Source organism: Acipenser ruthenus, chromosome 7, assembly GCF_902713425.1.
Source record: "Acipenser ruthenus chromosome 7, fAciRut3.2 maternal haplotype, whole genome shotgun sequence".
In the NCBI taxonomy this organism is placed as follows: Eukaryota; Metazoa; Chordata; class Actinopteri; order Acipenseriformes; family Acipenseridae; genus Acipenser; species Acipenser ruthenus.
The window spans coordinates 48,589,427-48,616,740 of NC_081195.1; the positions used below are offsets into that span (position 1 = coordinate 48,589,427).

A 27,314-nucleotide genomic window follows, 5' to 3' on the forward strand; every position below is an offset into this window, starting at 1 on the left:
ATAACTATTAATTGACTGACCCTTAACATGCAGCTAATTTTACTTGTTTGTTGAAGTCTCTGAAACCTTTAATATGGTACAGTAGCTATGCAGTCAGGATTAAAAAAACATGACTGGAAACTGCTGCAGTAGATTTATAATGAAACATGAGACTATACCTTATCCACATTGATATACACACAATAAAAACAGGACGCAAAGTCTCCTTTATGAAGGATATTAAGGTGAAGGGACATAGTGGTCTGTATAAAATAATTTACTACCAGTACATACTGTATGATGTCTCACAGTTTTCCACTAATAAGCTCTTCTTACATTGTTTATCTCCCATGCACCCAAATTCATACCGTTGCGCTTCAACAATGAGATCTTATCTATCTCCAACTGGGACTGCAACTCATTCCTAGTAGACCTCTACCTAGTTACAATTAGCCTCTCATCTCCCAAAATGACACACTTGCAATTTGGAAATGAAAGGACTACTCAGCAAAGCTGCAGGTTACTGAACATGTTTGGAGAGAGATACCAGGCACCAAACTGAGTTTCTTGATGGCAATCATTATTAGAAACAGCTGTGTGTCCCTGGTTGAGGTGTCGACACACACTGGCTAATTAACCATAATGCTTACAAATAGCAATTTAAAGTTATTATATAGCCATTTTCCTAAAATTGCTTACTATTTTCACTTGTTTACATTTTTAACATTGCTTACATCAGGATTCCAATTTAACCAAATACAAGAGCCTCTTAAAGCAATTGGGGTAAATAAGCACTAGATGATTTCATGAGGCAATGTATCTTACACCAGCAAGAGTGGAGCAGTGGGCAGCAGTGTGGAGCAGTGGTTAGGGCTCTGGGCTCTTGACCGGAGGGTTGTGGGTTCAATCCCCAGTGGGGGACACTGCTGTTGTACCCTTGAGCAAGGTACTTTACCTAGATTGCTCCAGTAAAAACCCAACTGTATAACTGGGTAATTGTATGTAAAAATAATGTGATATCTGTATAATTTGAAATAATGTATAATGTGATATCTTGTAACAATTGTAAGTCACCCTGGATAAGGGCGTCTGCTAAGAAATAAATAATAATAATTACTACCAATATCAATGTGTCTGGGGAGCAATTGGCGTTAAATGTATATGCTTTAATAAATCTTCCTAAAGCCGAGGGGACACTATCTGTTGCTTCTACAATGTTGATTCTACTTTCATGGAACACCTTTCTATTGCATTTTACAACTTGTAGAAATTTTGAGGTCAACAATATATATATATATATCTACTGGAACAGAAATATAAACATTTTCTCTCTTACTTTATTAATGTTTTATCATATCCTTTGAGACATATTGACTTATCAGGTTTCTTTTGTTTACCTTCAATTATTTGAATCGCGGTGCATTTACAGCTAAAATATAAATGGCTTTACATTATTTTTATTGTACTGTTAAAGGGGACCAGCAAAATATACTAGTTAACTATAACTTTTATCTGTACATACACACATACATATATACAGTGCCTTGCAAAAGTATTCAGACCTTTCTGGCAAACTCCAGACGTGCTTTCAGATGGTACTTTTTGAGTAACGGCTTCTTTCTTGCCATCCTCCCATACAGGCCAGTGTTATGCAAGGCACTGTATATATATATTTGCGAAAGGAGAGGAAGACTCCTGAAATTAATTGGAGACTGAAGTTGATGAGAAGCAATTACCCTCCGCAGTACGAATTAAAACGATGTGCTGCTTTTTATACGAAAAATGAGAAAAAGCGGGTTGCGTAGACAACTTATTGGACCCTGACGCCCCTGATAAAACGAGGGAGTGGTTGTACAGTATTTGTTAACCTATTTGTTTTTCTCTGGGTCTCTCGCTATATTGCAGCCCTCGATATATAGCAGATTTATATTGGACCCCGACACCCACGATATATATCGAGTGGGTGGTGTGTATAAAATATATATATATATATATATATATATATATATATATATATATATATATATATATATATAAAATATATATATATATATATATATATATATATATATATATATATATATATATATATATATATATATATATATATATATATATGACTACATTTCACCCCAATATCTGATGTTGTGAATTTCCTGATTGTGCCCTCATCTAGAATGAGGAAAGTCTCAATGGCGCTGCTGTTAAACAGCTCAGCCTGTCACACTGTTTAACCCAGACATGTCACTTCAGTATCAGTCCAATAAGCTTTAATACTCAGTTCAGTCTTTCTGAGTTTCACTGTACCAAACCTGTACCAAAACAACCAGACTTCCCTTTGTGTTAAACTGCTACTGTGAATGTCATTGCCAATCAAAAGAACATGATAACATTAATGAACAAAATAAAATACATTATTTATAACAAAATGTAACTGAGGTGTTTTAGGATTTCTCTCATGTATTTGTTACCTTCTCTGTCCTTGACACAATTCCTTCAGTTCACATTGACTTTCAGGGTAAATGTAATACTTCTTTGTGTGGTGCTGAGTATAACTAGCTTGTGAGAAACATGAAAGACATGCCTCCTGCTCTGGTGTAAAGCACACATCTCTACAAGTAATCTGCACTGCTTCAGTGCTCCAAATCCCAACAACATGCCGACACGACTTCTTAATCCAGTTGGCAGGCTGGCAGGATTGCTGAACCTCATCCATGCTTCCTGGGAATTTGGACAAGACAGCGTTTTTAAAAGCACTTCTACAGTACGAGGAATACCTCTCGACTGCATCAACCACTTCTGCATGGTAATCCTGGGACTACTCCTAAAAATAGGTAGATAATGCAACAACAAAAAAGCCCTTACAGAATGGTGAAAATCTGTTTGTATCGCTACGTAAACAATTGTTTTATTACAGTGAATCTATTGAGGAAACATTTTGCTTTGCAGTAGGGATTTGGTAGCTCTCTGAGCCTTTGGGCCAAATGATAGCTGGTTTTAATCATGAAGACATGCTTCAACTACCAATACTATATAATAGTTCATTGGGGATTTGTGCAGCTGAGTTTTGTTCATCATTAGAATCAAAGCTGTTATTAGAACAGAAGAACAGGCTAAAACTTACAAAACTTGCAGTTGTCTTTTAAGGTGATACAGGTCAAAATGTAAATTTTGATTATGATATTGAGTATTCTGCAAAAAAAAAAAAAAAAAGTTTTACCTTAAACCTGTTTCATTGATGGAAGATGACCGAACCACCTGATAATAAAGCTAATGAAATGAAGAACAATGTATTTTTGTGCCAGCAATTACAGCAATTACAATGTCTTTTAAAATCACTACATCCCAGAGCAAATTAGTCTTCCACCTCCCAGGTTCTTAATCCTACAAACAACTGCCAGACAACTAACTGCATTCATGACAAAGACTCATTGCTTAGCCAATGGAATGATATATTTCAACAGTAATTAGTCTTCACTTTTATCTGCAGCCTGTAAAGTTGGGGGCAGAATACTTAAATGATGCTTTCAGTCCATCCGTCCATCTACACTCTACATAACTCACAAACTAAGTAGGTACACTGGTTTTCAAGGTAATGACTGCATATACCAAAATAGTTCTAGTTCAATATAAAGAGCTGCTTTCTAGTTGCAATTTGTATTTCCTTGTTTAGAAAATGAACACCTAATTACTCAGTGCTTTGTGTAAACTGTAATGAGCAAAGCCTATGAGACATTCCTAAGGATGAGACAGATACAGTTGAAAAAACATGACATAATGTTTTATTTAATGGCTGCTTTTCTGTTGACAGAATAGTTTTAAAATTATTTTCCTATTCATTTTTCCATATTCATTCTTTTGTTAATTGTCCACCTTTAATTAGTTATCAATGTAACTGGTTTATGATGATCCCATCCTTATTTTAATAATATTTACTAGTGGGAACATTCATCATTAAAAGATACAACAAAGCCATGAGACAAAATTGTAATGATAACGCTTTGGGACGAGTTACTTTAAAATAGAGTGTGTCTTAGCCTGGATTCATACTTGATGCGGCTGAGCCAGCTGTATCCTGTTTAAAACACTCACTACATTTCTGAACAATTTAGTCTCTAAAGAAATACTGCAGTTATTAAAATAAATCAATAAAATACATCTACATTTTAACAGGTGTAGCATATACAGTACAAAAATATTGCAGTGCTTACTAGAAAACAATTTAGAGAAACCATGTAAAAACTGACACTCACTTATTGTGAAGGATGCATATGAAATACATAATATGAATATGGGGATGGAAAATGGTTGGTTTAATACAGCATCTTCTATAACTCTCAGTTTTAGACATAAATCATATTGTCAACAACTAAATACAAACTCACTAAAGCTCACCACCATGACACTATTAGTGATTTATGCAAAAAAAAAAAAGAACTAAAGACTGAGGAGAGAAAATGACAAGTAAAACCTTACATACATTTCCCATGTGGATTAGGTCAATTGGCACAGCACTTTTGATCCCAGTTATACAACCCACCAGTCACTTTAATTAATATCCTTTACAGGTAGTTGCCTGACAAAACACTTTCTCTGGGAATGGATTGGTAAGTATGGATGTGGTAATGTCAGTCCCAGTCAGATATACATCAAGAATATTGGGCCGAATATTCAAGCTTCTTGTGTGTGTTGCAAGGGGAGTTGTAGAGATTTTTTTCAAAAGGTTGCGCTTTTGGGTGATTCAAAATAGATTCTGCGTTGGAAAAAAAATAGGTTTGCGAGTTGTTCTCTTGCAAGTGCTTTCCCCTCAAATTTGGGGGAGGTGTCATGAATAATCCCGCAAGTTCACCACCACGAGCTAAATTCAAAAGTTAATTTGCTCACAAATCACTGTGTTGCATGGAAATCACTTAAGACACTCCTCTTAATTATCTTGCAGGAAGTATTTCAGGACAATCTGTTCTAGTTAAAGAGTGAACATGGTTTTCAGACAGCTATATTTGCAAACGCTAGCAGAGCAACAGAAAAAAAGGAAATATCGTGTGGGCAGAATACGTATAACAGACAACGTATAACATTCCTTGACTTGTCTACTGAAGAAGTCCTTAGTCGATGTTTACTTTGATTAAACGTAATAACATTTTGGTTTATTTTCAACTCAAACATTTAATTTATTTGAGGTTTAGTTTAAACAATACTAATTACCAGTGCTTAATTTGTAAAGAAAAGTGCCGGGGCGCAAGCAAGGACAATAATACCGTTCTGAAGCTGTAGTATGTGCAGAAAAAGAAATTAAAGGCAAATGTAGGACCATATATATATATGCCACGCCCCCTTTTTGCAGGGGGGGGGGGGGGGGCAACTATGTATTATGAACATCTACCTCAGTGCAGCAGTATTTGAGGCGCTATACGTCTTCTGCCTCATCTGACCCACTTCTGTTATTTTTGCTTTTTGTATACTTCGAAACATTAGTTTTCTTTTGAATATTCATAAACTGATTTACATTTTCCCATCCACTAAAAATATTATATTTTCGTGTAAGTATTTCAATTTAGTTTTTGATCAAGCTAGTAGTACCACGCCTAGCAATTGCCACAATAATCAGACTTTGATTGGCCAACATAATCAGGTGAAAATGTGTTTGTGAAGTGACAGAGAACCATGTTTGAATGTTATTTGACCCTCTGATGTCTAAACGTCTGCTGTATCCTAGGATACAGTGTAGGGCTGCTTATTACAATGTCAGAGTCAAAATAAAACAGCATTTTAATCAAAATATTCTGTCTTTCCTAGCAAATAGTACTGGGAACATATTGAATAATAGACAAAAATCGAGTATAAATCAGTAAAAACCTACGTCTGGTTAAAAAAAAAATCCTGTAATTTTTCAGTAAAATTCGGAATAAACCGGAAACGCAGAACACTAACTATACATTAGCGTTTTTGGGAGAAAAAAAAAGAAAGCATACCTAGAATGCAAACATGTACCTAATATGAAGATGCTGGGGCATATTTTCAAAGCAACTCCAGTCTTTAAATAATTGTATCTTTGATACAGTTGGCCATATTGTAAAACAAATCCCAATATACAAAAATGAAGACTTGGCCTCACTGTACATTTTAGGAGAATGAATGACAGACAAATGAACTGCAGTGCCTTTCCATATCTAAAAGCAAGAATAATGAGATTCTGCACTTATCAGCACGTGAACAATCTGAAGCATGACACTGGATTTTATTCATCTAAAGTGAGAAAATAAGGTACCAATGTGTTGAAACGAATCTAAATCCTGCACCCCAGAAAAATACAGACTTATTGATGCAAATAGTAGGCGCTTACAACAGTATAATTCGTGACTCAATGTCCATAAACGTAATCTACTGAAGCTTGGACACGGTGTGCTGATTACTGCTAAAACAAAAGGTCTTTCCATAATGTTCAATTATACAAAAGCTCAGTTCTTATTCAAAAGCAAATCCATCCCTCTCTTTTCACTATATAATGTAATAACCGTAATAAGACAAATGCAGAGAGGATATAGAGGATAAAAAAATAGAGAATATAAGGAAATTGAATTCGCTGAATATAAACCAGTGGAGTAACCCTGTAGCCAACTGTTGTATTCAATCTGTTTTGAAGGTACCTGTGGTAAAATATCAATTCATTTCTTATGTTGGGACTTGTACAGTATATGGTAATTTTGTTCTCCTTTGGTTGTTCCCCAGGATTAACATCAGACTTTTACTCACCCGCCCGTTATATAGTCAAGGAATGTGACTTCGGTTTCAATTGCAAATGACAGCAAAGTTACCTGGAAACAACGTGGACAAAAAGGTTAGAAAACTTCTTTCAACCATTCAGTCTTTGCACACACAGAGTTTTTAACAAATGTTACATCAAGAACTTCAAACAGCAAAGCCAGTAGCACTTCAAAATCTCAATATCTGTGATATAGGAGGTAGAATTACAAGTAATTCTGACATACTGTTTTTCAGTATTAACCTGTGACAGTATTTTTTGGATTGGTTGCCAAACATTGAACTAGACAACCATACCATTATAATGTTAGGTTACGGCTATAACCCTGGTTCCCTGAAAGAGAAGACGACCACCAGCAACACTTTTGGGATATGCCTGCCACAGATGTATTCACTGACCATTTTATGTCAGAGCTGCCGATAGGCCCCTCCAGGGACTGATGTCCTCGGTCCCACCTCCCGAGGGATCAATTAGTCACTCCTCGGAGCCCACTTCCTCTTTTGCATAGAACCCGCGAAGGCGACCGATGCGACCTCGCAGGTTGATGGTCGTCTTCTCTTTCAGGGAACCAGGGTTACATCCGTAACCTAATGTTCCCTTTCAATTCGAAGATTACCACCAACAATACTTTTGGGAAAAGTATACCAAAGCCGTCAGGAGAGAGCGTGATCGGGGGTAGGCCGGCTTTAGTATATGCAGTCTAAACTCTGTCCATAATCCCGTGAGACTGCCACTGCTTTGAGAGGGCCGCACCCAAGGGTGGAGTCGTCATTCTGACAGATGAGGACCCTGCCCAATTCACCACTCCGGGAAGATGAACAGCCCGGAGGGATTGCAGGTTCTGTTGTGCCCGAGTCAACAGTCGGAAGGCTATGCGATGTAACCCCGGGGACTGAAGTTCTCCCTGGCGGTTGACATACGCCACTACCAACATGTTGTCTGTCCGGACAAGGACATGTCTCCCTTGGAGTACCGGGAGAAAATGCTGGAGAGCAAAGTGAACCGCTCGCAGTTCCAGCGCATTTATATGCAGGGATGTCCAACGGCCTGACCAGCACCCGCGGACTCCTCTGCTGACCCAGACTACTCCCCAAGCTAAGTTGGATACATCTGTCATCACCACCTAATGACTGTGGATCACCCCCATCCTTACATCTTTGAGCAAGTGAGTGGCTTGTCTCCACCAGCGCAGGGCTTCCCAAAATGTGCGAGACACGGTTAGCCGACTTGTCTGTCGCGTTTTGGTTGTAGCCGGAAGGCACTGAGCCACGCCTGAAGTGGGCGCATATGGAGTAATCCCAGCAGGAGGGCTGATGAAGCTACGGCCATCAGACCCAGCAACTTCTGACACAACACCAGAGGTACTATCGATCCCTATTGAAACAGGGATAGACAATTCTGTATGGCGTCCACTCTGTCGTCTGACAGGTAGGCTCGCGTTGCAAAGGATTCCAGCTGGAGTCCCAAGTAAACCGTACTTTGCACCGGTACTAATTGGCTCTTGGCATTGTTGACGGAGCATCTGTCGATCGCCGTGTGGGCCACTGCTCCTTCCTGCAACTGGGAACAGATCAATCAATCATCCAGGTAGTTCAACACCCTGATCTCTTGCAGCCGCAAGGAGGCCAGGATGGCATCCACGCACTTTGAGAACGTGCAGGGGGCTAAGGCGAGGCCGAATGGCAGCACGGAAAACTTGAAGACACGAAGCGGAGATACTTCCTTTGGGCGGGACGAATAGGGACGTGAAAATATGCATTCTTTAAGTCCATGGTGGTAAACCAGTCGCCCGGCCGGACAGACTGCAGAATGTGACGGTGTGTTACCATCTGGAACCTCCTCTCCCTCAAGAACCCGTTGAGGTGTCTCGGGTCCAGGATGGGGTGAAGGCCGCCATCCTTCTTCGGCACCAGATAGTACCTCGAGTAGAACCCCTCCTCTTGGGAGGTGGGTTCTACAAGGCAGATGGCTTGTTTGAGAAGTAATGTAGCTACTTCTTGCTTGAGGGCTGAGACCTGGAGAGGGTCGCTCATGGAGCTCGCACCAGGGCCGAGATGGTCAAGTCCACTAGTGGGAATTCCGCCAAGTCCAGCATCCCCGTGACTTCTAAAGAAGCCAGCAGGCACCTCTGACATAAAATGGTCAGTGAATACCTGACCTGTGGCAGGCATATCCCAAAAGTATTGCTGGTGGTCGTCGTCGAAATGAAAGGGAACTGCATCAGACTCCAGTGCACAAGACTGTAAAATATAAATAATTGTGTGTGTGTGTATGTATATACAGATATGGCAAATATGGACTTCCCTTTGAGTCACATATCAGAAAATTATTGCCCCCAACGGAGGGCAATACTGACTAACAGGGATTATATTGCCTGGAGCCAAATTGTTTCGGACAATATTGACCAATAAAACACCTGGATAAAAACTCCAAGGTTTCATAAATATATACAGTCAGCACTCGGATATCTGTTACCTAGATACACGTCAGTCGCATTTTACCGCCCTTGTATTAACAATAAAATCAATCCCCATTATATATATGTAAAAAATTAATGCATTTACCCATCACGCGTGATTTCTGACTCTGTCACTAGTTTTCACACACAAAGCCCATCTCTTCAATGTTACAATTTATCTGAATATCCGTCACAGCCCGCGTGTTTTTATTTATTTATTTATTTTAATTCTCTCCAATGCCAAATCAGTCTGTCTTATATTGTGCAGTTACACAGCGCTTCCTCCAGCTTCACTTGACGAAAATGCAGCCAAAACAAAGCGAACGAGACTAGCTAGGGTAATGTAACAGTTAATCATTAAACAGTTTTAGATACTGTGATGTATTTTTTTTTTTTTATCTGTGATCTTTTGTTGCTTTTGTGCATTTTCATTTGCAAGTGAATTATGACATTAGAGCCTTATCGAGCACTATATACTGCAATTTTGAATACTGACTTTGGATACTGTTTTAATTCTGGAAACTGTTGTTGTTTTTTTTAAATCTTTTGGTTTTGCCTTTTACGTTTTACGCAGTTCTGTGCATGGATAACATTTAGATTTCATTTTGCTGTTAGGTCGTTAATGGGAAATTTTACATACCACTACAATACGTATGAATTTAAAAGTATGTACTGTATTACAGTTAACGTGTCATCTCTCTAATTTTGGCAAGTGATATTTTCAGAGTCATATCGTTCTGAATTAAAATATTACTTCTGTTAAATATAGTACTGTACCAACAAAATCAATACAGTACAACATCTAAATGGAAGCCCACTTATTTTAAAACAAAGTCCTTTCAGATATGTATTTCTGATATTGTATCTTTTTTATGTGTTCCCTGAAAAACTGACAAGGGTTGGAACAGGTCAAAATGAAATAATTAGATATGTGTCACACACGTTTAACCGTTGGATATGAGTGCTGACTGTATCTAGATACACACACACACACACACACACACACACACACACACACACACACACACACACACACACACACAGTTTCATACTAAAATTTTAGGGCAGTTAAAAATGAGAAAACCACAAAGAAAGTGATTTCTATCATTTCTAATTGTTCTATTGAAAGACAAATTAAAGTAGAGATTCAGCTTTAAAATAAAACAGCAAATTATTACATAACATGCATAAAATGAAAAATAACATGCAAAAACAAATGTGTGTGTGTGTATATATATATACAAGCTAACTTACTATAACAAACCCTTCAATCAATATAACCCTTATAACGAACACCCCGTTTTTAACGATCCCAACAGCAAGAACCGTTTTTTTTCAATGCAAATTAGCCCTATTGGAGCGATCACGTATAGGATAGACCCAGATACAACAATCTCAGTACTGACTGACACTGAACTTTCTCCAGTGTCAAGTGTGTTATTCTCTCAGTGAAAACAAAGACCATGGTTGACTAATTCAAAGATAACGCTAATTCAAAGATGACCTGTCCGACATCTTCACACAAACTGCAACCAGGTAACGGCCGTGAGGAGCAATCTACGCTGGACAGTTTTTTCAAGAGAAAGGACATGTAATTACTGTATTCAGCATGTAAATGTACATTCTTTCCTTTTTCATTTCTTTACTGTTTTCTTTTAAACATACCTGTAGCAGGGCAATTGCCCTGCACAGGGGGGCATTAGTGTTGGTGTAATTTATATGTGGAAACTAGTTCGTTTTTTGTGCTTTTTGGAGTTATTATGTTTGATCAAATGACTGTTTACAGACGGGCGCTCTATTGAGACTTGCTGCCTGCTAGATTTGGTTGAGAGGAAGGGCAGCGAGTGATTGGTTGTTCCGGTCCTCAATCAGCATGTGGGCGGGTCTCGACTAAGTGTCCGTCAGCATAAAAACACCCGATGGGGATCGTTCTGGGTGACTGCAACACCATGCTACACAGAGGGGTGCTGCGTACACTTAGGAGGAGAGCGTCCACTCTGCAGGAACTACAGCTATGCAACCCTTAAACTACAACATGGTACTTGTGAAGGCAATGCCCAGCCAATGCCGTATGAAGAAGCATAAATCCTGCGCGCCTGTGCCGACGTTTCAACTCCAACTCCCATGTCTCTCTATCTTGCAATGCGGTTACCCACATATGTGACATGAGTACCTTGTCACAATACTGTTTAAATGGTGATCAATGTGAAGGAATCTTCATAAAAGTACTATATATTGATGTTCAATTCAAATTTGCCGTTTTGTCAATATTCTGATATAGAAAAATGCCAAACCCTATTATACACCCATGGGGGTTCGTTATAGTGAAGTTAGCCTGTGTGTGTGTGTGTGTGTGTGTGTGTGTGTATATATATATATATATATATTCGCACTGCAAACCAAGACACAAATGTGCATTGACAATAGCCACAATAGAAATTACCATGCAATACCTTAACATGGTTAATGTTCATTACAACATTTACAGCCACCATTAAAACTGAAAAAAATATATATACAAAATAAATAAATAAATAAATAAAGCCTTAAAACTAGTTGGACATATTGAACAAAAACAGTAGGTCAAAGTGAATTTTCCAAATATAAATTAGATACAGTAAATGTGAATTAGAGCACAATGCAAATCACAGAACGTGAAAGATGGAATTAAAATAAACATGAAATTCTCTCCAACAATTCTTTCTTGTCATTTACCAACCAGCTGCTTCCCATTATGCCTGACATGGTTTACTAACAATGACCCTAAAGACATTGTTGAGTCTAAACAAGCTAGGAAGTGCAAGGTAGCAGATCACCTTAATGGGTGGCCTACAAACCGAGTTTTCTTTAGCCTTGTATAGTCCCAGGTAAATGAAAATCCATGGTTACAACATGTGCTTCTTCCAATAATTGCACATTTTAGACACACACATAGCGAATGTAAGAGGACAACAGGATGGAGTTATTTCATGAGCTATAACCTCCCATGTAAACATGCTGGCTGTTAAATCAAACTGCCGCAAGCCATTACTCCTGATTTCTTAGAAAAAAAAAAAAAAAACTGATAAGAAAATCTCTCTTTAGTAAACTGTGTATACTTAATTGACCTACTACACAGAACATTGTTTTACTTACTGTTCCAGAATTGAGGTATTTTTTCTTCTTTCCTTTCTTCTTGAGATTTATCACCTACAAAATAAATCATCTTTTTTTAACTACTGTACCATAGACACCAAACTGATTTTACATGTTTCATTAATCCAGAATAGGAAGAGGTTTTACAACCTTTCTCAGCTTGAAACAAGAACATGTTTAAATACACTGAATACAGCACATTGGCATGCCTATCTTAATTACAGCGTATAAACCTAGTTGTGGGCAATTGCATTATTGCATTGAAAGGCTATTCTCTTGTAAGTTTAAGTATGTTCACAGTATACCTAGACACATACAACTGTATCTTATTCTTTAATTTAATAGTCGCCAATTAGTTTTTTTTTTTTGTAGTTTTGTCCCCAATTTAATAGTGTCCAATTATTTTTGTTTAGCTCAGCTCAACGCTACCACCCCCGCGCTGACTCGGGAGCGGCGAAGACGAGCACACTGCAGACTCATCATGCAGCCACCCAGAGCTACAGCGTCGGAGGACAATGCAGCTCTGGGCAGCTTACAGGCAAGCCCGCAGGCGCCCGGCCAGACTACAGGGGTCGCTGGTGCGCGGTGAGCTGAGAACACCCTGGCCGACCTAACCCTCCCTCCCCCCGGGCGACGCTTGGCCAATTGTGCGCCGCCCCCTGGGCGCCCGGCTGTGGAATAGCCTGGACTCGAACCGACGACGGCCAGACTATAGGGCGCATCCTGCACTCTACGCGAGTGCTTTTACTGCATGCACAACTCAGGAGACCCCACAACTGTATCTTTGAGGTTTAAAAATACAACGTTTCAAAAGTTAGGCATATATTGCTTATCTTGCTACATTTTAAAAAACAAGCAATTTCCTTTTTAGTCTAACAAAAATGTGTGCTATAATCCCGACAGGATTGCACCTGATTTAGTTTTTGGCACTTATAAAAATCCTCAGCAGGGAGACAGGATGTGACTGTTTCGACAAGCAACCTCAGCAAATGTTGCTCAGTGAGGCACAACATTATTGTGGAAGATTGTTTGATTGTTATTTCAGTCAATATATTATTTAACAGGTGTTCCAAATTGATTTCTATAAAATTTTGAAAGTTAATAATTAAATTTATTTTACATGTTCAATCATTTACTGTACTGCTGCTGTACACCTGCCAGAATTTAAAATGGTTCTTTAAACACGATAAACTTGAAAGAACTGTCATCTGCAAATAAACATTTAATTTAATTAAACATTGATTGATTATATCTAAAAAAAACCAAAAAAACAATAAAATTCAGTTCAGAATTGTACAGAATTGAAATTTCCAGCCACATTACTCCCGCGTACAAAACCACTTTTTTTCATAGCAGTATTAAAAAATACGTCAGGGCTACATTGAAATTCTTGTTACTCACCTCATACACATTAAACTGTGACTGACCTCTTGACAGTTCTCTGTAGCTTGTAGTAAACTCTCCGATAAAATCATGGCTACAAAACAATATATAAGTAAGACATTTACAACCAACATTTCAGACATTAGCTTTAGGTAAAGCCAAACTATTTCAATACAGTACTCTAATTCTAAAGTCTTACTTAAACTTGCAGAACAACTTTTGTTTCTAAAGTCAGACTCCTGTAGACTTCATACATTTTATCCCAGATACAAATCCACAGCTTGTCAGCAAGGTCAGGGTTTTAAACCCATTACAGCATCCCACTACTCTCACAACAGCGCTGTTTTACAAAATAAAAGACTGCACTCCTGTGATACTAAAACAGTTTAACCTGAAAGAAAAGCACAACCAAGCATGGCTGACCTTCCATCTCTGTCCCAGTCGTACACCTCAATCTTGATTGTTCTGTGAAAAGAAATGGGACTGTTATTTGTAACCTGTTTTAAAATTGTAAGCTACAAGGTCAAAGTTTTGTGTAAAGTAAATATATAATTCAATTACAGTATAAAACAATGCTATTTCTTTATATGTCACTGTACGTAGACAAAATAGTTTGTCCTGGGGCTTTCATTCTTAGTTCTAACTACAAAACTAGCTCTTCCATTTTTCTTGCATCATAATACAAGAAGACAAAGTCAGTTTCCAGTTGTAAAAGTACCAGGATCTTTAAAGACATGTGTGGGAAACATGAATGCAGTTCAACTGCAATGATGTTGCCATTGCACTTTTGGTTTCTAAGTGGTGAGAATATAATCCAAGGCAGGGTATTGAAATAATAAAAGCAGTTCAAATTAACCAAGTTCAATTTTTTTCCTCTACAAAGTGCCTAACATCTACTATATTAATGTGTGAATAAAACACAGTATTTGAGTAATTTAAGGAAGAACCACTCAGATTATTGCAAATATCATAAAAAGGTAAGAAAACACTCCAATGTTTGCATATGTACAGTATGAAAATAGAATATGAAGCTACTTACTCTTTAAAGGTCAGGCAAATTTACATTGCAGTTATTAATTCTACCATGGTAACAGAACACATGAAGCTCAGTAATGACTTTATGCAGAAAACTGGCTTACTAGAGACAAGATCTCACTACAACTTAACATACCTGTCGAAGTCCCCATTGCAGAGAGCTTGGACTGGGATTCGAAATACCTGCCATACTGGATTCAGTGTGTTCTTCACTACTTCTGTTTTATGGCAGATGGTAAACCTTAAGAGAATAAAAATGTAAATCAGGATGTACGCAACCAAGACATTAAAGTGAAACAGAATAAGTAAGGCTGTATTTTTTTCACAAGTTCCGTGAAATGTACCCATTGCTGTGTAATATGTACTTCCCTGTGAAATGTCCCATTTGTGAAAGAAGAGTGTAAATATACATATTTTTTATCACTTACAAATAAAGACGTTTGCCAGATTGAGGCACGAACTGTTACACTGCATTACGAACCTGGCAGCCTATTTCATTTGCTTCTGGTAAATGATTGAACACACTGCATAGAGCTGCATTATTTCTCTAAAATGTTTTCAACGAAAAAGACACCAGCGGCATTAAAGATCGGAAATATTTCTGTAAAGATCGCTCTGTCCCGTACAAGAAGGGGACATTTAATTTGTCTTTTGTTTTTACTTAGTTATGTTTTTATTTTATTTGATAATTCACTGGTGAAAATAGAAACTGGTGAAAATAGAATGTCTTTAAAAGGTGGACATAAAAAACAAAGTATCTACAATTCAGCATTTACTGTTTTTCAGGTCGGCATTTAAACATTAAGGAACATTTGTTGTTTAATAACCCTAGTGGAAATTATCCATTTTGAATGTGACAACACTATTTTTTTCTGCTTTAACAACTATTAAGTTGACTTATAAAAATATTGTAAAAATACTATAAAAAATCTTGTTGTTGTTGTTATTATTTATAGACATTATAAAGCAGTAGTGTCATGATAACTTGCTTGTGATATGTTGAAATCACTTTTTGTGATAAATTATTTTGAATGCATATCACTGACAAAAATAAGAAACAAGAGTATATCACCTGGATGTAATACTGATTTTTATATATTATATATCATCGTAATAAAAGTATTATTTTGCTGTTTAGTGTGAAATAATGGCTTGACCCACGTGAGGATAAGTATTTTATTAAATTATACAATTTAAAAATCGTATGCCCTAGAATGTACTCAATTGAAAGGTCATTGATTTGTTTTCACAAGCACATTTTCCAGTAGAATAATCTACTCCTTGAGTATTTCCTAAGTTGTTAAATTAAAGCAGAATTTACAAAACAAAGTTTGCCCGCCACTAAGATGTCAATTTCCCACCTGACAAGTCAAATCTATAAACGGGTATACTTTTAACTGCAAGGTGTGAATTCTGATTAAATAATGACCAGCAGGCCGAGACCTAGAGAAGTGTGATGGGATATTAGAGAGAGAGAGAGAGAGAGAGAGAGAGAGAGAGAGAGAGAGAGAGAGAGAGAGAGAGAGAGAGAGAGAGAGAGAGAGAGAGAGAGAGAGAGAGAGAGAGAGAGAGAGAGCTGTGGACAGAATCACCAATATTACATACGTTTTCTCAGAGTAGTACAAACTTATTCAGTGACATGGGGATGACATCTGAACATATTGCTCTACACAGAAGTGAATGGCTAGCCCTAGCAACCAGAATCCCTCTATATTAGAAAACCCCTCAAGAGTAATGTGATTTCTGTAAGCCGATATGACATGAGGAATTCAATAAAAGGCATTACCCAGGAATGACAGATAGCTACCAGCTCTCATCAACATTTCCAGTAATGAAAAAAAAAATAATAATCTACATTGCACTTACGTTCCATCTTCATTGCTTCTGTAGAAGACCAAAAAGGGGTCAGATTTCCCGAAGAAGTCCTTCTTATCTAATTTACTGCCGCAAAACTGCATCATCACTACCTCCTAAAAGAAAGGAAAGGCAAAAGATCGTGCTAACATGAAAATGTGATTCTGTTATGGCAAAAGTAATCTACATTTAGCTCAACTTGTTTGTATCTGGGTTAATAATTATGCCTCGGAACTTAATACACGTTTGCTTGTTAGAAAATGGCTGAAATAGCTCACTACAGTATTGCCCTTAAATGTGGTTCATTGATTTCCTCACCAATTGAACAGAAAAGTGAGCAGTGATGCTTGTCCTTGTACTTTCAGCTGTCTCAGATGTGTTAACACAACATGATAGCAGAGACACTGCTCTCAAATGAATGTCTCCTTAATCCGTGGGTCATGGTACAATGGTCTAGGTCTGTTATAATTCGAGTGTCACTCACTGAATTTAAACAGGAGTTGTATCATTATGCTTATATTGTACCTCAGGCCAACCTTTTCCACAAATAATACAGATAGGCTATATCAACCAAGAAGGATTTTTCAGCTATTCAGCCATTTAACCTATTCTTACTGAGGTAATTAAAAGGGATATCACCTAAAATAAATATTAGCTTTTTACAAACTCAAGCAGCAAAAAACTGTAAGAAGTCAATTTTGAGGGCTGCTCGTGGAGCTGTCAGCTATGAAATTGCAGGCATATTCACAGACAGATGAATTATGGATAGGCTTTCAATGTCATTCAGTATCAATATCAATCAGACAGGAATTATTTATAAAAACTGGTTTTCAAATTACTAACCATAGTACTTAATAATACACTGTAGATTCCAATTTTATTCTGCTAAGGTAAATAATGCTACTATAGATTTGTTTACGTGTTATGTATAGTTATTTATGGTTTGGTGCTTCAAGAAAGGCATGTAAATTGAATACTACTTAATGCATTTTATGACTTTGAATTATTAGATGCTGTAGTCTCAACAATTTGTAGCCGAGAAGAAAAAACAGGCTCTGCATTAATGCATTTTTCACAACAAGGCAAGCATTTGTGAAAGTAGGTTTCAATCCCTCGACAATAAAAAATAAAAAAGTCGGGGGCTCCTGAGTGGCGCATCCAGTAAAAACGCTCCGTGTCGAGTGCAGGATGTGCCTTATAGCCTGGCCATCGCCAGTTCGAGTCCAGGCTATTCCGCAGCCGGGCGCCTGCGGGCTTGCCTGTAAGCTGCCCGAGAGCTGCATTGTCCTCCGACGCTGTAGCTCTTGGGTGGCTGCATCATGAGTCTGCAGTGTGAAAAAAAAGCGGTCGGCTGACGGCACACGCTTCAGAGGACAGCGTGTGTTCGTCTTCGCCCTCCCGAGTCAGCGCAGGGGTGGTAGCGGTGAGCTGAGCCTAAAAATAATTGGACATATCAAATTGGGAGAAAATAATAAAAATAATTGGCAACGACTAAAAAAAAAAAAAAGTGCTATGTTTGAATTTCTAAAACTAGCCTCCACAAAATGGTGTATGCTTGACAGGAATACTTCAGTGTTTTGATTAGTATACTGCTTATCAACCAAGCCTAACGCTTTAACATCTGCAAGTAAGTGAGAAAGCATACTAGAAGCATGAACCGTTACAAATGTGATTTAAAGTTTCATATTTGATTTAGGCCACATTTATAGATACAATAAAAATGTCATTTTTATTGTATCTATGGTTTAGTCAATGATTCTGGGCTTTCTTCTGCTGCATATTTGTATAGGCTGAAGTATTACATTTTTTTTCAATAAACAAATAACAACAAGCAATTAATAAAACCAACAATGACACAATGAATAAATATGCACAAAATAAAGGATAACATACATTTGATTGAATTACGTAATATTAGTTGGCCCACTGTAGGTAATTACTTTCTCAAAACATGTTAGTAGCATACATTACTACATCAAAGGCTGTAAATGTGTCTCACTTCAATGAGTGTGGAATGGAGAAGCAGGGGAAATGGGTGGATTTCTTTGAAATGTACACATCTCTTTTTTTTCATGATAAAGACATTTTGATATGATATACGGCCAGGCAGGTCACAAATAACAAGGCTTGTTTTCTGAGGAGATACTGAATGACATTAAGCTAGTTGTGGAACAATGCAGCATTTCAAATTGAATGCAGGTAGGGATACAATTTTCTTCTGACTGCACACACCATAATCATATTGGAACGTGGATGTGTGTAATATGCAAGAAAACACTATTTCTCCATTCAGCTTGAATAAGGACATCATTTTTTTTTTTTTATTTCGTTTTATCCTATTTGGTTTGAATAAGGAATAAGGGAATGGTAGCGTTATTTTATTTTTCCTTACTGGATAGGGAATAAGGAAAAAGGATTATTAATAATAATAATAATAATAATAATAATAATAATAATAATAATAATAATAATAATAATAATAATAATAATAATAATATAATATCTTTATTTTTATATAGCGCCTTTCATAGTGGACCACCATCACAAAGCGCTTTACAGAGGTAGGCTGTGAACTGTGCATTATATGCAGAGTCACTTAAAATAAGACATTCACTTAACATCTCATCAGCAGGAAGCACAAGGAGGTTAAGTGACTTGCTCAGGGTCACACAGTGAATCAATCGGTGGCAGAGGTGGGATTTGAACCGGTGACCTTCTGGTTACAAGCCCTGGACTTTCACCACTGGACCACACTGTCTCCGATTATACCAACTATGGTTGTGCTGCTTCCCGAATGACTGGCGTGCTTGCAGCCAGTAAGATGCTTTGACCCTGAAGCGACTGCTGGGGTGAAATTACCTAGGAAGTAAAGCAGTAACAGACTTCCTGGAAAGCAAGCAACTTTCTGAAGTGTAGTACCAAATGTAATGTTTTAAAATGAAAATAAGTATTTGCTTTAACGTGTGTTTCTTTCAAAATTGTACATTTCATACCTACAGTAGTGAATGAAAAAGCATTAAGGCAAGATGTATATAATTATTGTGTTACCCACAACCACTTTAACTCAACAACATATCATGGTGAAGAAAGCAATGCATGTCTGCTTTGGTGCTCCTGCTGACACATATTCCTGTATAACTTACTCTGCAGTTGTTCAGCTCATCTGCTTTTACAATAATTGTTCCACATTTTTTTCCTGGGATTCCCCTGTTAAAAAAAAAAGAAAGAATTGTATTTATTAGCAGAGAAACAAAAAAACATTTATTTTCCATGTTAAATAAACCAAACAGTATCTATCCCACTGGGACAAACATGGATTTTTCAAGGTTTTATATTCTTTTGATACTAATCTGAATATTTAATTATTCTTCAATTCTAATAATATGAAAAAATGGTATAATACAGCACTGCATTAGAGTAGATACCAGTACATATCAAACCCTGTAGTAAACCCATCTGTACCCCTACCAAATTATCCTCACAAAGCAGAGAACTCATCTTCAGTACAGTAGACCGTGTTTAATTTATTTCAGAGATTACATATAAAACCTGGTCCCAGTAGTCATTATTATACATGAACTCTTGTTTTGAAGCTTTCATGGTACTAAATACCCATATACAGTCTGGTATTTGGGCTGGTCCTTACTAACCAATAGACTTAATGTAACACTCTCTAATGCCTTGTAAACTCAAGGTTTTGAAGTCTACACACCAGTGGTTCCACAGTTAATCACTTTCCACATGGTCACCTGGGTATTGTCAGTATTACTATGTCATATTTGAGTAAGTGACAGTGGTGCTAGGCAAATGTGCTCCATACCACAATGACAGTGATAAATTGAGACATCAAATTACAATCAATTTTGAATTCACAAGCAAGTGGTTTCTTCTCCACTAGGAAAATGTTGGGGTGGAATTGGGTAATTAAATCAGAAACATAAATATAAAATGCGTACAGACAAGGCAATCTAAATAAATGCCTCCTCCTTTTATGGCAGACAGATGATTCTGGGCCAGAATCCAGGGAAATCACAGCAGTAAGTTCATTGTTTCATGCACTAAATAAATTTTTTGTGATTAGTGCTCAATGTGGAGATGTGATCTAAGCCAAACTCAAACACAGGCCGATGCAAGGCTGAAGGATTTTACTTCTACAGTAACTATTATTGTCTACAGTATGTTTAAATGTGTAGGGTTGGTATTAAATGTCAATCTCAAAGGTGATAGTATGAGAAAAAGGTGCAGAACCACAGAGCTAGAGTGATAACAGGCTGAATGGACTGCAGACAACAAGTTGTCAGGGCAAAGACACCCTAGTAAACATCTCTGCACCACCCTTTAATCAGATCAGGAATTCTGCTGCTTTTCTTTTCACACACACATAAAATCAGTGTATTTTCTATTTGTCATTTTTTCCCCTGTAGCAGCCTTTTACTGGAGTGTCCAAATTACAGGTTATGCTGTAAAAAAAACAAAAAAACATTCTAAACTCTAATTAGCGCTACATTGTTTTGCTTGTAATTTTGAATTACAATGCTACTGGTTAAAAGTTTCACAATAATGATCGACGGACATTTATTGTGAAACATGTTGCAATATAACATTCAGATGGCAAAATGGTGTAGTCAGTGACATGGCTATGGTACTGTAGCAAGAACAGATACAAAAAAATGAAAGCAATTGTGCTTAAATAAAATACATTTCCAACCCTGGTCTTGGAAAGCCACAATCCTACATGTTTTCTGGGTATCATTAAACCATCAATGGCTAAAGACCTGAGAAAATATTTGTAATTGGTTCAATTAAGTAATTGAGAACTCATGAAAACCAGAAGACCCTGCAGCTCTCCAGGAACAGGGTTGGCCACCCCTGATGTAGAGTATGCTGATGTTAGGATACTTTGTAAATTGACATCAGAATTAAAATGATCTTATTTAAATCAAATATTGTTGATCAAAATAGAATCAACAGCATTTAAGCATTTTGATTTCCAGTCAAACCACATGTCTAAAGTGACCAGTCTGAAAAATCTTATGAAGTGGCCATTATAAAAATAGGGTTGTACTGTACGGTACTGCGCACAACATAATTGAGGCTCCTGGAGTAACATTTTGATTGTGTTGCTTGTTAAAACTTAACTTATGAAAACATAGAGCACTGTACTGAATTCCAACAGGAATACACCCAGAGGAACAGAAGAAGCCAAATATAGTGTAGTCTTGTATAGACAGAGACACTTTCCAATATAACTAAATGACCCAGATAATGAAAGCTGAAAAGTAAGGACCTGGATCTCCATGACAACCCAAATAGTCATGAACAGTACAGATTTTTTTTTCTAAGAACTGTACAGCTTCAATGGAATAAATATATTAGTTTATAATAGACTAGACTACTACAATTCCCTCCTGTCTGGCCTCCCTGCGTCCGCCACCTGTCCGCTCCATCTCATCCAGAGCTCTGCTGCCCGCCTGGTGTTCTCCCTGCCTCGCTTCGCCCACACTACTCCACTACTCTGCTCACTCCACTGGCTCCCGATCACCGCTCGCATCCAGTTCAAGACTCTTGTACTAGCTTACAGATGCCTTGACCAGACTGCACCCAGCTACCTCCAGACCCTCATCTCTCCCTACACCCCCACTCGACCTCTCCACTCCGCCTGCACTAGAAGACTGGCTCTACCTCCGCTACGCTCCCCTGCCTCCAGAGCCCGCTCCTTCTCCACCCTTGCTCCGCAGTGGTGGAATGACCTTCCTACAGATGTCAGGACTGCCCAGTCCCTGACCACATTCCGGCGCCTCCTTAAGACTCACCTCTTCAAACAGCACCTGTAGAACTCCTCTGTTTGTATCCTGGGACACTATCACCCTTCATGTAAATGTGCTTTATTTTGCTCTTATCTGCCCCCTATTTTACTGCATTTAATCCTGTACTTCAGAATACTGTAATCTGCCAAGTGTTTAACCTGTAGTATTTTGTATTTAATCATATCCTGATGTAACTATCACTATTTAATCATATCCTGATGTAACTATCACTATTATCTGCTGTATTATTGAATTGTGTTTTGTCACACTTGTACTTTGCTTGAACAAAAGTTATTGTATTTCTTGCTCTTATTGTATTACTTGTATTGTAACACTTGAAATGTATTTGCTTACGATTGTAAGTCGCCCTGGATAAGGGTGTCTGCTAAGAAATAAATAATAATAATAATAATAATAATAATAATAATAATAATAATAATAATAATAATAATAATATATGTCTAAAAATTGTATTTCTGAGTCAAAGGACATTAGCATTTTTATAATAATTTACTTTAATCTTCAGAGATACAAAATCCAATTACACAGAAGAAGAAAAAAAATCAATGTGGAAACTAGATGTTAGTGTTTTTGTAGAGCAGCCCAGGGGCATAAAGTGAATAAACGGTTGGTAAATGTAAAGTAAAATGTGTATGTCACATTAACAGCTTCTGATACAGAGTTAAAGTTTAAAATCAATGTCATTTTTGGTTACTGCTCAAAGTGAAAAGTTTTTGACAGATATTCCATAGAAATTGAAAATATGATGTCTGTATCTTAAATAATTAAACTCAAATGAGATGCTGAGGAAGCTGCATTCCTTAATAATGAAGAGTGATATTATGTATCTGTTCTTGTCTGTCAACAATACGTTATCACGCAAAAGCATTCCGATGCTGACATAGGATTTCCGTTGAAACACCTAATCAGGCACCATTGATTTGTAATGAGATTTCTGAGTACCTCCAGTAATTAAGTCTTTCAAATAAGACTATCACATATAATTAAGCTAGTCTAACTGAAAAAGTCTGTTACCTAGCTAAATAACAATAAATCAGTTTGATTCACTGGTACATCTATATGCAATTTGTCATGATGATCCCAGTGAATGTTATTCCTGAAATACATCTTCAGTAACTAACCTTTGAGGCAAGGGTGCACAGTGACAGCCATCCTAGTCTACATATTTATTCCAGTCATACGCTTACAATAATTACCTAAATGAACTGATCAAACCGCTCTTATCTTAGTCAGATAACCATGTAATTCCTGATAAACTGACCTATGTGGAATGACTCTTAAACTGGAGTTGTGCATCTTGCTTAAGGTAATATTACATTAATAAAAACCTGTATTAAGGTAATATAAAATACTATCGCATACCATATAAAAACAGCTATCTATAAACATTTCAATGTGCATTTGTCATTTTAAGATGGCTACCTCAGAATGCTCACATTCTGTCATGCATATCTGAAAGGATAGAAATTATTATTCTATAAGCATAAAATATCAGGTTCCTGGTTAGGCTTTTGCAGAAATGTTAATAAAATATGACATCCCCAGATATGAGTCTGTGGTTCTGCCTATTTGGCACTGTCATTTACAATACATGGAAAATGCCTTAAACATGTCGTCGCTAAAATCCAAAGGAAATCAATGAGCTTATGAGCTGACAAGTCTAATTAATGTTCTGTTTATTATGAAACAAGCTGTAGCCATACAGGGCACTGGCATTATACACCTGTGCTGCTTAGGAACCCATTTATTAACATATCTACTTATGAAATATGGATGAAATCCTACCAAGTAAATGTTATAACATTAATATAAAGATGTAAATGAAAAATAACTCCTCTGTAATGAGCCTAGAATTTACCATATCTGAGTCATGATTCAAGCTCACTAAATTAAATGCTGATAAAAAAAGTGCACTTTGAAAATGTCTGAAATTTGTTACAGAAATAAACAAAAAGGATTGATTAAGCAACAGCACAAAATATAAGTAAAAAAAATAAGAAAATAATCCATTGGTTAACGTAGTGGTTTAATTATTTTTATTGGAACACTTTCAGAATTATAACACATTTTTACAGTTATTATATTTACTGTATATATATATTCCCTGTTCTATGGCAATATTTAATCTCACTTTCCAGAGTATAGAGGGGTAGGTGTACTAAGACGTGCCAGTCATAGCGCAAACATACCGCGATTTGCATTTTCGTTGCAACACTTAGCAAAGTATGCATTTTGCCGTATGTACTCAGAGAAAATATGTTAATGAAAAGAGCCGCAATACACTAATTTAAATATTTGTTGCATCTTCTTAGCCAGATCTCTATTGCATGAGTCGGGCGACATTGTTCAAATAAATAGCAGGAATTGATTTGTGGTTTGCTGCAGCAGAGGGTGCCCGAAGTATAACGTCTATACGGGTGCAAGAATCAAAATAGCACTGTTTTTGTTAAATGTAAACGTCATCTATACAATGCATTCTGTTTTGTCTTTCATTTTAGTACCCCTAAGTATTTTAAATAAATGGCTTATAGGATGTTAAAATTAGTTTTTACAGAAGGGTTTCTATTTCTACTGTAGAAATTTGATTGAATAGCAACATAAAACTGGGAAACAATGCCAATCCTAAAGCAGAATGAGTATTGGAAAGTGTTGGAGTGAAACATAACCCTGTAAGGCCGGGGCTTTAAACCCTTCTGAAACTGCACCCCTTCTTTTGGGAGGTTTCAGCTAAAGTACCCTTTACAATTTTCGCTCACTGAATGGTACCACAGTTGCAATAAAAGGTAGAATAATCTGATTTAACACATTTCTTCCTGTTTATTTAATATATCATTTTTCACAGCAGCCTGGAACTGACAAACTGCTGGTTTAAGACAGAATACCAAACAATAGGCTTCATTCTTAAAACTGAATTACATGTCTTTTTGGAAACACTCATATTTGCTTTATATACAGCAGTCATTGTAAATAATACAAAATAGTCTGCACTGTAAATGTGTATGTTACCATTTACTTCCCACCTCAGCATAATTATGTGTGCCATTTAAATTGTTTACAGTATCAACAACATTAACTTCAAGATAAAACTATAATAACTAGCAATGATAAACATTTCTTATTAATGCCAGCATAACAATTATCCAAAGGGACTCTGTACAACTTTCTGTCGCTTTGCACTTTCTGTGTTTTCTTCCTTTATTTTTCTTTTGCAAGTAAGAAATGTATTCATTTCAAACACCAAAAACATATTCAACCAGCCGCTATTGCTGTTAATAAAGTGCAGCCGCGGTAATATATAAAATAAAAACCGTCAAAGTATGATTATTGTGATTACTATTTATGTTTACCGGAGCATTTACACCAATTTTGAGAGTAAATGAATAGCACATGTGCATTGCTTTCTACAAGAGAATCAATCATGTGTAATCTTTAAATCCTTCTTTTCTGATACAGTTTCTGAAAATGATGCCGCATTTAATATTTCTTGAATGACTGCTTTTTTTGTTCTATAATTTCACTTTCAACAAATCATGTAACCACTTCACCTGTTGACTATGATTACTGGTAATGATCATATTCTCCTTCACTAAGAATTTATTGTAGAAAGACAGCTAATGATAGTACCAGCTATTTATAGCTGCCTGTGTCAATTTCCACACTTCATTCAAGTATAATAGAGAAAATACTTAACATCTCTTAACATGAATTTGTTTTGCATGTACTGTTGCTTCTTTCAAATCTCAATTGCTCTATTATTTTTAATGGTACCACAATCAACGTATTCATACTGAACTCTTTTATGACAGTGTTTTAGATGCAACAGGGGACAGACTGAAGAAATATGAATTCTGTTTTAAAACAAGACAATATAGACTACAGTACTGACAGTTTGCAAGTGGCTGGCTCTCTGTGGGGTCTGCTGTACTTATATACTGTATGATTTAACACAAAGGGCATAGATAAATGGTCTGTTAAGATAAAAACTGTTTTTTGGTTTATTAAATGAATGGTAACTCCATAAAGGAATTAGGTATACATGTTCTCTTTCTTAGTATTACTGTAATATAAATGCTGTAACGTAATATATCCAATGTATATTTTTGCCCCCCCCCCCCAAAAAAAAAGTCTACCTGGTCAATTAAAGAACAAAACATAGTAAGCAAATCTCTTATTCTCTACAAAAATAAAATTGTATTAGATAAAAGCGCTGCTTTTAGAGCAGGGGGTGGCAACTGGCAGCCCCTGGGCAAATGGCGGGCCATTTGAGGTTTGGTGGCGGCCCCTCTGAGTTTCTTTATCAATGTATTACATTTTAATAAAACATTAATTAGATCCGCCGCCTCACAATAAAACTGTGGCACTTGTGCAGCCAGCTTCTGTGTTGTTGATGCTGGAGTGATTTCTCACAGTAATCTCGCAGTCTGTCAGTGGTTGCTAGGCAACAGTTCCAAGGCACGTGAGAGACGAAGTACATACTGTTTTGATTTACGTCTGTATGAATGTATTTATTTACTTATTTACAGTTAGGGAAGAGTTTAAACTTGCATTTATGTGTTATGGCTGCTTTTGGTGGGAAATCCACGTACCTATAAAATACTATTTGCGCACTTATTTTTCATTGGATTTTTGTTTTTTTTGAGAAAGTGATAGGCAGCTCATAAATGTAAATAAAACCCATTTAAATAGTTATTTATCTTTGCTGTTGCACAGATTAGTGTTAAGCACTGTTTGAATTCTGTGTGGTTTTATATTGTTGGCTGAAAAGGCGATAGCAGCGTTTTGTTTTATTTTTAATAAATTCAATATAATTGAACTCCATGCTTTGCCCAAAGTGTTTCTGTAAATTTGTTGGTATTGTGTAGGTATTACAACCTGATGA

The 27,314-nt window shown here is 36.9% G+C and overlaps 1 protein-coding gene across 3 annotated transcripts in view; it reads right to left on the reverse strand.

Annotated features, from left to right (window-relative positions):
* The window catches only part of LOC117415827 (copine-8-like), a 110,334-nt gene that overhangs the window by 23,132 nt on the left and 59,888 nt on the right, over positions 1-27,314 (reverse strand). For all 3 annotated transcript variants that reach the window (XM_034026673.3, XM_059027186.1, XM_059027185.1), the window contains 7 exons: positions 19,751-19,814; positions 16,620-16,723; positions 14,890-14,994; positions 14,142-14,183; positions 13,737-13,812; positions 12,336-12,389; positions 6,733-6,794 (listed from right to left, as the gene is read on the reverse strand). In XM_034026673.3, coding sequence (XP_033882564.2) covers positions 6,733-6,794; positions 12,336-12,389; positions 13,737-13,812; positions 14,142-14,183; positions 14,890-14,994; positions 16,620-16,723; positions 19,751-19,814 — 507 coding nt within the window. The remainder of the gene's footprint in view (positions 1-6,732; positions 6,795-12,335; positions 12,390-13,736; positions 13,813-14,141; positions 14,184-14,889; positions 14,995-16,619; positions 16,724-19,750; positions 19,815-27,314) is intronic.